General features: G+C 40.9%; 2 protein-coding genes across 3 annotated transcripts; both read left to right on the plus strand.

Annotated features, from left to right (window-relative positions):
- Positions 1 to 1,748: 1,748 nt before the first annotated feature.
- On the plus strand, positions 1,749 to 5,847 carry LOC116264982 (uncharacterized). Of its 2 annotated transcripts, none has more exons than XM_031645473.2 (3): positions 1,749 to 2,150; positions 3,641 to 4,060; positions 4,707 to 5,847. In XM_031645473.2, the coding sequence occupies exons 1-3, from the start codon at positions 2,055 to 2,057 to the stop codon at positions 5,715 to 5,717; spliced, it is 1,527 nt and encodes a 508-aa protein (XP_031501333.1). In that variant the 5' UTR covers positions 1,749 to 2,054; the 3' UTR covers positions 5,718 to 5,847. The 2 variants fall into 2 exon arrangements, with proteins under 2 accessions (XP_031501333.1, XP_031501334.1); XM_031645474.2 differs by having other exon boundaries at positions 1,750 to 2,150; positions 4,863 to 5,847.
- A 2,707-nt stretch (positions 5,848 to 8,554) lies between these two features.
- LOC116264521 (dehydration-responsive element-binding protein 1F-like) lies at positions 8,555 to 9,772 on the plus strand. Its single transcript, XM_031644799.2, has one exon. It carries the CDS (start codon positions 8,656 to 8,658, stop codon positions 9,538 to 9,540), a length of 885 nt encoding a protein of 294 aa, XP_031500659.2. The 5' UTR covers positions 8,555 to 8,655; the 3' UTR covers positions 9,541 to 9,772.
- Positions 9,773 to 13,359: the final 3,587 nt, after the last annotated feature.

Genomic DNA, 13,359 nt, shown 5'->3' on the forward strand with positions numbered 1-13,359 from the left:
GCTGCTTGCTTTACCTGTATTGCAACAACTGGGATCTCCACAGTTATGACATTCATCATTCTTCTTGTCCTTCCCAAAGTTTTCGTGCAGCCAACTCAAAGGACAACTTCGTTGCAGCATTGTTAAATGACGATTCTCTGTTTCATGGCATTTTTCAACAAAATTCAGGAAGAGCAGGAAAGTTTTTCTTTCACATCAGCAATAAAACGTAAAGGAAAGGAGGGAAATGCCAAGGTAGCAAGATGAACTGATAATTTTATCATTTATTTTCTTGTACTTTTTTGAGTTGCAGGTTCTCCTTAGACACTGTTTCTTGGCCTTCTTCCTTGCTCAGGAAGAATCTTGGGCTGCGGTATCGGGAGGACGAATTCTGCCTTCTTCCTTTAAATGAGAAAAAAGAAAAGGGGTTCTTAAAATTTTAACAATTAGGTTGAGAAATGCACTGGACCAAAGAACGGTCTCTCCAGCGACTCGAGCCTGCTTTACTGTAGAGGCCGATGGGGACACAGAACCAGGAGGCCTTAGAACACTGACTTCTTTAATGTGTCTTTTGTTTTGTTGGTCTCCTCCTCCCCCTTTATTGACCTCCTCCTCACTTTAACCTTTTTACTAGAAATTTTATTTGCCGGGAGGATCACACCACATGTCCCAAAAAATAATAATAATAATAACCGGATGACCTTGGTGCTTTCTGTTGCCGGTATTTCTAATGTAATGTTGTTCAAGGCGTCCCATCGTTGCGTATATCGCTTGCGTCGCTCTATTTCTCAATGGTTTAGTATAAAAATAATCTAAATAAGTTAGAATATGAAAATAAAAACATACAAACACATTCAACCCGAATCTTATACGCAAAGGGGCGATACAACACGAATTGGTGGATGCGGTCTATTAACTCAAAGTCACATTACTTGGTAAAGAAAACCGCCTTCGTAGTAAAACCCCCCAAGGCTCTAAGGTTTCTGTTTGCATGAGTACTTCATTTCGACAAAAGAAGATACATTGGAACCATGAGATGGTAACTACATTGGAACCATGAGACTTGGTCATGCTTCTTGCAGACCCTAACATTACATAGACGAAATTACCTCCTATGTATAAACTCCAACGTCATACCCCTATGCCTCCAATGTTCCTGTTTACGTGAGTATTTTATTTTATTTCGATGGAAGAAACTACATTGGAATCATGAGCCTTTACCACACTTCGTTCGTGCTGACACTGCAGCTAGGATCCTCGTAATCGGGCTTTATACTTCTGGGGCTTGCAGAGAGAATGGTGACCATTTTTTGATAGACGAAGTCTTAACTCACTGCATCACCGCCCCTTGTGGCTTGAGCTCGCTGCTTCACAGATTTGCTCTGCTTGCGTCCCAGCTCTCCTGTCATGCGGTGTAAACGGGAAGTACCGTATCCAGATGCTGGTTGAGTTGACCAATGACCAAATTAAAATTAAAAGAAAGAGGAGTCCGGCGAAGCCAGGAACCCATGTGATCGGATCGCGTCGCGCGGCGACGCATTGGCAAAAGAGAGGCGGGAGAGAGGGGTGAGCTTAGTTGACGGAGCTACTCACAGCACATGCACTGTGAAAATGACAAAGATCTTTCACGAACCAAGCAGAATTAGTGGCCACAGTCTTGCTTTTCCTCTCTGACTTTTGCCATCTGTCGGTCAAGCAAAGGAAAGACGCTGTGAAAGTGAAGTGGACCCAACGAACACATCCAATGGAAAACAATTCATAAGGATCCTGCTTTGGAAAAGACTGAAGGGAGATTATCGGAAAAACTTAAGGACTGCACTCTTTGAGGCGACTTCTCTTATATCTCTCCTTCGTTTTCCATTGTTCCATCGGATCCCATCGTCGAGAATCAAGGTCTGCTGTAGGAATCCTCTTCTGGGTAGTTTAGGATTTTGCAAGACTTCGACTTGGTTGTGAAAATTTTTCTTCGCTGCGGGTACTCTGTTGTCCTCTGGTGTGGAAGATCAACTAAAGGAGTGAGAATTTCTGCTCTTCCCGAGATGGAGAACTAGGAAGATTTTGGGGAGGTGGGAGAAATGGAGGAGCAAGAGCGGAAGATCCGAGCGAGGCTGCAATCGGAGCGAATGATATCGAAAATCGCCAGGAAGAAGGCTGATCAGTTGGCGCAACGGGTAAATATCAGGTTTCCCTTCCTTCGGTCTCTCTCTGTTCCTTGATTTTGATTGATGAATTTGTAGACGTTTTTACGAAGGTCTGATACCTTTTCCATATGGCCATGAAAATTCGGCTTTTGTGTTTTTTGAGTTTCTCTCATTTTTCTACCCATCCTAATGAATTGTCTGGTAGGAAGTGGGGATGTCGTAGCTTACAGACTTAAATTCGGTATCCGTTTGTGCAATTTTCATATACAGCGTCGTTTGCTTGTTCACGGCTTCCGTCCGTGAGAGAGGAATTTTAAGTGTAATAAGTTATGATTGTATAATATATTTAATATCTGGCTGTAAAATATGTTTAATTTCGAAAGGGAGAATCGCTGGTTCATATTCAGTACGGTCCATTAACTAATTTCATTTGGTAAAAACTTTCCAGCACAATTTTGTGAATCATCGTCAGACCGTCCCATGTCAATCGGATACCCAGATATCGAGAGGTGCATAAATTTAATCTCACAAATATCAGTGCGATTTCTTGATTAAAATCCCGCAATAAGGCATAATCGTTCCATCTTCATGTATTTATCTGTCGGCTTGAAACCACGTGGGGATGGCAATGAGGTATGTGTACGCAATAGAGGTAGAGCTAAGCTACCTAGGGCCTGTAGCACCTTTATATGCACATATTTCAAGGTATGTGTCTTGAAATTTGTGCGCTAAAGCATAGTTTCCTCCTCCAAAATCTTCGCCACATTACTGTGTTCGTGAGAACAGCTTATGCTGGTGTGGCATCCCCACAATTTTTAACTACTCTTAAATTCGTTAGTCGTTTCTTTACCTTGTTAAATCACATTTAATAAGAGAGAAAGGAGAAAAATAATGGGTCGTGTTAATTGTAGTCTGTATAAATATGTCTTCGCTCAGCATAACTTTGCTGCAAGTATGACCGGCCGTTTTGGCCGGCCTTCATCTTGCTTTGTCCTTTTGCCCTCTTTATCGGAGCCACAGAGATGGGCATCTGATAAATAAACAAGACGGGGGCTAGCACCAATTAAAGAGGACCCTGCCAAAGAGAGTGTATCCAAGTTTCTTGTTGTTAGTCCATGACCTGCTTTAATTTGGTTGTTATTGAGTTTGCCAAAAATGAACAATATCTTCACCCCGAAATCTGCTGGCAGAGATTATTTTCTTTGCTATCCAGCAATCAACAATGACAATTTGAGAAATGCGATCTAAAACCTGCAATGGCTGGTAGCTACTGATCACTAAAGCAAATATCCTTTTCATGACCAGTTATGGCGCTTCTCTTTGTGGCACTTTTCGCTACAGTTTATGTTTTAGTGTGGTGTCTATTTTGGTTAACAGAAATAATTTGGCTTACTTCATGTCCTTCTATTTGCTTTTTGTTGAGGCATAGAGTAACTGTTCTTTATTCTTCTGTCCTTGGAAATGACGACTCTGGTTAAGTGATATGAAGCCTCATGTTGATTAAACATTTCTTGATTTAGGTTGTTGAATTAGAGACACAGCTTGAGATTGTGCACAACCAGAAAAAGAAGGCTGAGAAGGCTGCTGCAAAGGTTCTCTCGATATTAAGAGACAATGGGATTGAATATTCTGATGAAGGTGCATCAAGGACTGGGCAGGAAGAGATTTGGAATTCACCATGTGAAGGAATTCTTTCTTACTCCGAGACCACACCAGAACAAACATCTGGTGAAGAAAATTACGTTGAGCTTTTCCCAAAGGATGCAGATCTATGTTCTCCAGTTGAAGAAGGAAGTGAATTTGACTCTGGTACTAATGTAAATGAGTCTGAAGAAGATGCAGAGATAAATAGAGAATCGGAGCAAGAAGCTTGCTACCAATCCAAAGAGGAAGGGAGAGAAAACAAGGAGAAGGTCCACGGAGTCGCTCCTTCTGGTTCGGTATGTCTGTCCTTTTGTGTACTATAGTTTAATGCATCTCAAACAAGCATCTTAAGAAACTTGATCTCCAAAATGAGCATTCATTTTTCATGAAAGAAATTTATTTGTGAAAGAGATTTATTGAAAGGTCGATATTCACCCAAGTTCGAAGAGGAGTTCCTGCGCCCTATTCTACGCTTCCTAATTATATAAAAAATCATACATTTTGTGATGAATCATGATGTGATTTCCTTCTCCATGTACTCAAACACTTAAACTAGAGAAGCATTTTAGCATTATCAGTACTATTACATCTGAAAGAGATACACGTGAAGTTCAAATATCTGGTATACATGGTTGAAAGTGTTTTCTAGGATTTCTTTTTCCTTTCGGAGCTACATTTTCTGAAGTGTGCATCGACTACGCACTGAAAGCGTGATCTCAAAAATGGCACATTCTTTTTGTGAAAGTCTGTGTTTATGAAAATCAGGCAAACTTGGTTATTCAGGCCTCTATAATCCCGGAAATAGTTTAGCACAACAAGTCGTAATGCAGGCAGAGAAAACAGACTACAGAACAGAAACAAACCTCACCGTTTTTGTTACACGTATAGTTCTGAGCTTATTGCTGGTCATTTGATTTGTGTCAAATGCTATATATGTTATAGATCTCCCCTGGACCTGCACAGCCTTCTGATCAGGCCGTAAAGGCTACTAGACCACTTAAATTACTGGAGATTGAACACCCTTTTGCTTACATTAAATCGCCGTCAGAATCATATGAAGCTCAGATAAATGATGGGTCAGTATCCGGTGTCTCACAGGATGAAATTCGACCTGAAGCTGTCACAACAAGAATGAAAGCTGCGTCAAGCGGCAGGTTGGCTGTAGAGAAGAAATCTTTGTCATATACATTGGTGGAAGCAAATATCAGTAAAGAAAATGGTCAAGGTTTCCCCAAGGACAGACTTGATTCCGGATCAACAACCAGCAACAGATCAACAGACCATTCTCCGGCAGAGCGTGGGCCCACTCCTGTTCATCATGTACAAGAAACTTCAGGTGCTGCAAAAGCCAAAGGAAAGCAGCCTGTGTTTCTAGTGGGAGCTGCTTCCTCTCCAGGTATACCAAGCAGCTCAAAACTCCAAACTATTTCCCAAGAGTCCTCCGAAAGTCAGCTTCCGCTAAGACCTGCAGGATCACGAGGTTCTACCACCAGCAGCGGTTCAATGGATGAAGTAGAACGTGCATTGAAAAGCCTTCAGCTAGCTAAGTTCTCCATCCTGTCTGGAGTGGGGAAATCATCATCATGTCAAGGGGAAACGATTCGAGAAAACGAATGTTGTAAGAGAACCGAGGCTAGCGTGGAGCTTCCCTTTATCAGCTGTGCTGATCTGTTCAGGCTACCTCCCAGTGTCGTACATGGTGCTGGAACGAGGAACAAGTACCCTCTGCTTCCTTGTTCTGATTTGGTAAGTCCTGGTCCTGCTCATGGAAGTCAACAAAATCATCACATATTTTCTAATCTTGGAGCTCCATTTTCTGCCACAAAGATGCAGTCTCATCCCCAGTCGGTTGCTTCAACCACATTGTCATCTAGCCTTTCACATCCTTGCGCACAGTTCTCAGGCTTCCGATATCCTTGTTCAGATGAACAGGGTAGAAATCCCGGTAGATGATTGTCAATAATTTCTACATTGCCTTTGTATGTGTAGATTGTCAAACGGGATTCAATTGGTTAATCTGTTGTGACGACTCTTTCATATTGCTCTGTTAAATTAATCAGCCAATTTTAAACCTTGTCCGATATTGTTATCATCTTTCCTATATGTAGGTATGCACATCCGAGGGAGAGAGAGAGAGAGAGAGAGAGATTCATGGCTTGTAATGCTCTTGCTTCGATAGCACTTACCTCGACCTTAGGTCGTGTGCTGGACAACTTTAGCTGATGCAGCGGTTGACGTCGTTAAGGAAAGGAGATCTGTCGGCTCAAATAATGGAAGCTGGTGATTCATGCAACAGGTGACCGTTGGTACGGAAGCCTTCTTCTGGGTGGCAGCGTCGCCATCGTTTGCAGTTTAAGGATAGCGCTCACGAGAATTGACACACACGGTTTACACATCACCAGCCATGCTGCAATGACAAGGAAAATAAAGAATTGACAGACACGGTTTACACACCACCAGCAATGCTATTATAACAAGGAAAGTAAATGATTAGCTAAATTAAACAATCTATCTTATCCTCCAGCACTAATGGGATCTGATGGGCTTCGTGCAAAGCTTCAATGGCGTCGGCCTTACTCTTGTCTGCAGCCTGACAGTACAAAACAAGCCGGTGGATTACATCTTATGAAACGCACTTCTCTCTCTCTCTGTTTCTTGACAACTCCATGAGAAAGCTCGGTGAACAGAATGGGCGGTGTTGGACTCATTCCATGGTTATATATATATATATATATATATATATATATATATATATATATATATTAGTTGATCTTACATGTTTGCGTATTTTATATAATTGTGCTTTTCAATTGTTTACTTATATAGTGTCCCTCAATTAGTTTACCGTGTGTTTAAAGACGTCTAAAGTTTGTTGAATTAGCGTTGAACCTTTCGTCACAATCTACTATTTAAATCTCAAATCTGGTCGCCGTCCCGCTGGATCTTAGTACAGGTTTAATATAGTATTCTTATATTATTATTGTGCCAAATAAAAAAAAAAACGCTATGAGAAAAAATTTAAGCAATTCTTTTGTCAACTTTAAACTACGACGCGTTTTACATTTCTGGAATATTAAACATAAAATCATACTACACCGAATAATTGTTTTGCGGACAATAAAAATATCGAAATTATTGGTTTTTAGGATTTTCTCTCAAGAAGACAAGGACGTTGGTAGGAGATTTCCACGGGACACGCAAATGAACAGCTATGTCCCCACTGTTGGACCCTCAAATATTCGTACGGAATAATCTTATTTTCGGACAACATATGACATCTCGCGCTAGTGCTTGCTGCAAGTTTCACGTTTTTAAATATATTCATACGGGCAATCGACATAAACCAGATTTAAAAAAAAAAGATCGTTTAAATGTAATATTTAAGGTATTTATTTTGGAATTTAACTTTAATGATACAAACTTTAAGAATAGGTTGATGTAATACATAAAGCGTTAACATTTTGATAATAGAAAACTTCGCATTTTTTAATAAAAGCAACTTGAATTATATCAAAAATAGTTTTTTATAAATATATTAAGATGCTTGAATTTTATTTAAATGATTTTAAAGCAAAAAATTAAATAGGCCGGCTTTTGTCATTGACCTAACGGTAACGGTAACGATTTGGTATAAAGAATCATCTTTTTAAGACAGAAGGCCCATGGAAAATCAAGAAGAAAAAAGAAATACAAAAATTTTAATCATATAACATTCATTAATATTTTTTTCTTCATCTTCAATCTTAGAAAATCAACGATCAAGTCGATAAATACATTGACAACTTAGAATCCACTGTATGTGGAAGATTTGGAAGAAAACTTGGAACTGAACAAAGGAAGAAATCTCCATCACTATGCAACGTGTATATTTTGAAGCCGGCATGGTCCAAACGTTCATATCAGGTGGACATGCGTGTGGATTCATTCCCTGGAGAACGTCTATGTAAGGAATGGCCCCACTACTGCGAATTTTCACATCATAAAGGATGAAGAACATAACACAGATGGTATCTGCAGATGCAACCGAACAAATTACTTACAGCAAGGGCGATAGTGATAGTTTTCCTATTTCATTTTTTGTTTTATCTTTTCGGGAGAAATCAATTTTTAATTTGAGAAGGGAATTCCGAAGTTTGTTGGTATATCGTAATCTTTTTCATTAAGAAGGCTAGGAGAAAATGGGGTTCTCTACCTCAATCTTTTGGTTTTTAGTTCTGCAGTCAATGGCTGGAAGCGAGAAAAAGGATAAGGTCCCTTCAGAGAAGTGCGAACTCGCCGCCGACTTTTGGCAGCTGCTAGTCTTTACTCAATGGCGGCGTCGATCCTCACCGCCACCGCTGCTGCTGCCGGAAACCGCCTCTGACCGGTACGGCCACTGTAGGTTGCGTCATACCCGCCCCCCTCCGAGAGACGAGTTCGCTTTGGGGAGAAGACTTCGCGGTGAAGGCACCAGAGAGGGAAAACCTCTCGCTGAAGGCAACCAACGGGAGCCGCAAGTTTCTTGGCTAAGGTGGCGGGGCCGGAAGGGATGGATGAAAGGAAACATTTGGTTGCTTAATTGCTAATGTTGATTGTATTTGCTGGTGAGCAGGAGTTTAGCAATTGGAAGCTTCTTTTTTAGTTTGAATATTATTGTGATCAAATTGATGGCGTGCTCCTTACGCATCCGCCTGCTCGAGAGTTTTAAATTAATGACGTCCGCTGCTTCACAAGTTATGCTAAAAATAAAATAAGATAATGACGATATATATAGGGTTCCTATCAGAAGGCTTGTTTTTATAGTGCAAAGCACGTGCGTCGTCCAAAATGCTCACGTGCCCCCAAAAAAAAACCGACTTTGCCCTCGCCCTTTCATACCTTGCTCCCCACACAGACATCACGGTGCGTGTGGATGTCTGCGTGGAATTCGCGGACGCTCTCCCACCGCCGTCACCGACTCCTCCTCCTCCCGCTATATCTGCTACTTCGAATTCTCGCTCTCTTTCTTCAGCTCCAAGCTTCGTCTACCACAGCAACGTCTCTGAAATTCAAACTAGCCTCTTTCATCTTCTTTCAGTCAGATCACAGTTGGGGTGCATTCGCTCTCCCTCGATCTCGATTGTTTACCATGCAGGACTCAGACGCACAATCGTGTTCGTCCACTTCTTCGTCGTCCTCATCGTCGTCCAACAACTTCCGTCGCCAGGACGACGGCGAAGGCGAGCACCACCTTGCCTGCAACACGCCGAAGAAGAAAGCCGGGCGGAAGAAGTTCAGGGAGACGAGGCACCCGGTGTACCGGGGCGTCCGCGAGCGGAAGGGCGGGAAGTGGGTGTGCGAGATACGGCAGCCGTTCAAGAAGACGCGCATCTGGCTGGGGACGTTCCCCTGCGCCGACATGGCCGCCCGAGCCTACGACGTCGCGGCGCTCGCCCTCAGGGGGAAGTCGGCCCTCCTCAACTTCGCCGACTCCGCGAGGCTGCTGCCGCGCCCCACGTCCACCAGCCCGAGCGACATTCAGGCGGCCGCCCTGGCCGCCGCAGAGGCGTTCCGGCCTGGCGGCCAGACGGGCAGCACGGGCGAAGTTAAGAGACAACGACATCGAGACCAGGCCGCTGCGATCGGTGGCGAAGAATGTAGCGAGTTCGTCGACGAGGAGGCGCTGTTCAACATGCCGGCGCTGCTGGCGAGCATGGCGGAAGGGCTGCTGCTTAGCCCTCCGACGTGGCACCAATCGTTTGACTGCGACGTCGGCGAAGAATCGGAAGAGGCGGAGATCAGGCTGTGGGAAGACTAGCTGGCTGGACGTGGACAAAAAGTTTGTCGACGTTGCATGACAAAAGAATATAAAAGATCTGCATGGCGTCGTCGTCGTGGCTTCCACCCTTGGCGGCAGGAATCAAACACGGCTGGGGCCACACGTCAAAGTCCTTCTGTACTTCGTACTTTTACAGGAAAGGGAAGACGCTTTCCTTTCCAGCTTGCACACTGAATTCATCTCTTCTGGTGCTCTGCAGCAGTCTTTATCAGCCACGCTTTGCTAGTTGTCCTGAAAACAAGGTTTCGTTTCTGCAAACCAATGGGAAGACGGCAAACGAAATTGCGCCTTTCGTTCGCGGTGAAATCATAAACGTAACTAGTGAAAGTTATTTCCACAAAAATGACATCTGCTTTTTTATGGCATATATATATATATATATATATATATGATTTTCAAAACCCATCCTAGTTTCGTCTTCATGTAGAATTAAACATATCCTCTAAATATTTTTTAATGTTAATTACTGTTTTAGCTTTCATTAATCACTTTATCGGTCTATAACCGATTGAAACAGCTAATAATGCATATACTTTTATGGAAAACGTCCCTTGGTCACCAGTGGAAGCATGCGCGCAGCGTGTGCTATTTGGTGTCAAAGGTCCGAGATCTCCCTGCGTCGCCATGATGTTGCGCGATTTGGATCTGTTACCGGACCCAAATCCAATAAATCCATTCTGCCTGATCTTTGCAAGGCTCATGCTTCTAGTCATTCATATACTGCACCTTATAAATCTCAAATCTTAAAGAAAGAACCACCAGATTGCTAAAAACATCCTCATGAACCAGAAATGAGTAGTCATATGCAAAACCCTGAACTAATGTACATCCCAATATTAGATTCAAAGTACATAAAATGGGGTACTAGATCCATTTCCAAAACATGATAAAAAAAAAATAACGTACGGAAAAAATCTGGATCTACTGAATAAATCCAATGGATCAAGTTTTCCATTTCTTCTTCTTTAATTAGCCACCACCAACATGGCGTCCGCTGATGAATATTTCAGCAGCTTAGATAGATCTGTTGCACATCAACTTGCACTAGAAACTAAGTCCATTTTAGATGAATAACTTGCTTCTAAGAATTCAATTGAATGAAAGATATATTTCGTAAATTAATACAACAATATATTTCGTAGTTGGGGATGCCCACCAATATTCTTAAAGCAAGAGTCCTTTGTTACTGTTTTCGAAACTGGATGAAAAAATATAATGTCTGAAAGTATTCGGTTGTCTGTGCTTTCCATGTTTAAGAACATACAGGAAACACATATTAGAAGCGAAATCTGAAAAATGTGTTTTTGTTGCATGGATATGTATCTGTGTTTGAACATGAGAGTGATAAAAAGTTATCACCTCAAGTCACGTTGTTTTCGAGGAAAAGTTATTTCCATTCAAAAATGAATCTAATGAGATACGTAGCAAGCGAAAATACGCATGCCGCGAAGAGGCCATTCCCATGCATCTTCCTTTCGATCAAGATGTCGCCACGCTGAAACTTCCAAATGAAATCTAGAACTAAAGAACAGCAACCTCTAGTTGAACCAATGGCGGAACCACATGGTGACTGGTGTGAAGTCCACTCTTCCAAATGAAATGAACAGCAACCTCTAATTGAACCAATGGCGGAACCACATGGTGACTGGTGTGTTCACACAAGTGCCCCGCCAGATATGAGTAGTTTTAAACGAGTGCCCCTCTACCTAATTTTTCTGGCTCCACCATTGAGTTGAACAAACCGCTGAAAATGAACCTAACTCATATGTGGACTTCATGAGAACCACCGTGGGGAACAAAGAGTACACATCATATCTGATGGCGACTCAATCATAAGGTGCATGGAACACCTGTTCCAAACGCTTATTCCACGTTCAAACATTTTCTTCGTGAAGTGTTACTGCCTCATTCGATCAAGACAAACAAAATGATGTAGATAGATTTGAAAACATGATGTAAATGGATTTTAGAATAAAGCGAGAAGTCGATGTTTCACTTGAAAGATGTAAAGCGGTAGTCGAATGCTACATTCAAAAAAAGGAAAGGAAGGAATTGATTATTTCCAGGCATTTAATTCTCTTGTGAAACCAACTACAATATTGTTCTTACTGGAAACTCCAAAAATTTTGTTTCATCAACTTACATGAAGGGATAGAGTTTGCTCTCAAAGACTTTGAAGATATTCACTATTTTTGGGGGATTGCTATTAACGGAGATCATTAGGTAACATGATTCTATATCAGAAAAGCATACCATAGAATTGTTCAGTAACAAACCAATCTCTTGGAAGCCAAACTGCCAAAACGACCCTCGCAATTTCTCATCTGTCTGCTAAGTTTGGATCTGTCAATACTTGCATGCTCCTTCGGATGAGCACTGGAAAGTAATGAAACGCATTCTTAAGGAGGCATCGATTATGGTTTTCTTATTAAGGAGGTCAAAGAATTTGAAATTGTATCCATATTAAGGGGGTCAAAGAATTTGAAATTGTATCCAGATGTAGATTAGGCAGTGAATCCAAAAGATAGAATGTAGCATTTGTTGAGCTCATATCCTACAGTTCAAAGCATAGTCGCAAATAACGTCTTAGAGTTTTAAAAGGCGATATTTTTCTCGGGTATAATACAACAAGCTTGGAAAAAAGGAAAAAATATGGTAATTTATTAAAATTAAAAAAAAAAAACTAAAAATGAGGGTAAAATAAAATAAGTGAGAAACTAATAACACAAACATGAAAAGATAAGTAAACTTGCAACAATTAAAAAATAAAAAATGAAAAAAAAACTGAAAAAAAGGAGAAAAAATGCAATTTTTTTAAGTTTTAAATGGTCAGTTAATTTATCGTATTTTTTCGGGTTTTTTTTTTAACAAAACACGTTTTCTATAGAAATGACAAAATATGTACATAGTAGCAATGTAGGGCCATGGCAAATGTTGTAGCTGAAATCACTTGGATGAGTTATTTTTTCAAAAAAAAAAAAAGGGAATCAAGAGTAATGAAATTCTTGTTGCTTGGTGTGGCAAAGTTGGCACCACATGCATTGCTTCACATTCGAATTTTTACAATAAAAGCGAACATATAGGAGTAGATTTGGAGTTCATCAGCAACAAGTTTGCCAAGAAAGGGATTTGGATCCAGTGCATTTTCACATTGATTAAATAGCAATGTCCTAACTAAACATCTCAGGAATGATCAACACAACTTGTTATCTGTCAAGCTCCATGTCATGCATGGGACGTTGAACATGAGCGGGACTTTCAGAGACTATCGTGGTCGGCAACGTGATCAGGATAACGTTCAAAAGAACGAAAATGTGTAAGTGCGTAAATTTTTGGAATGGCTCTTCAGATGAGGCGTGAAGAGGACGAACAGAAAAGAAATGGAACGAAGAATCCTCGGGACTGTTGTAATCCGGTCGCCAATGTTGTTTACAAAATCTATAATTTTGGAGATTTACAATTGAAATTCTAAACTGAGAGCTGCTATTATATAAAACTAAAAAAATTCCCTACGTCCCTTTCATTCTCTTTTACATTTTTTTTAAACCTAACCGTTGTCATCCCTTGAGCCGGCTCAAGTTGGTCCAAGTGTTGCTTATAAAAGAGTGAAAAAAAGAGTAAAACCCTGTTTGATCTTTGTCCAATTAAGCACTCTATCCTATAATTCTTCATTTTTGTCAAGTTCAATGATTAAGTACTTTTTATTGTTCTATATTATTTTCCTGATTCAGGAGAAATAAATTTGATGTGAATCCGTACCCAAATCTAATCAGACATTTATGTATATCCAAATCTGAT

Source organism: Nymphaea colorata, chromosome 11 (assembly GCF_008831285.2).
Source record: "Nymphaea colorata isolate Beijing-Zhang1983 chromosome 11, ASM883128v2, whole genome shotgun sequence".
Taxonomy (NCBI): Eukaryota; Viridiplantae; Streptophyta; class Magnoliopsida; order Nymphaeales; family Nymphaeaceae; genus Nymphaea; species Nymphaea colorata.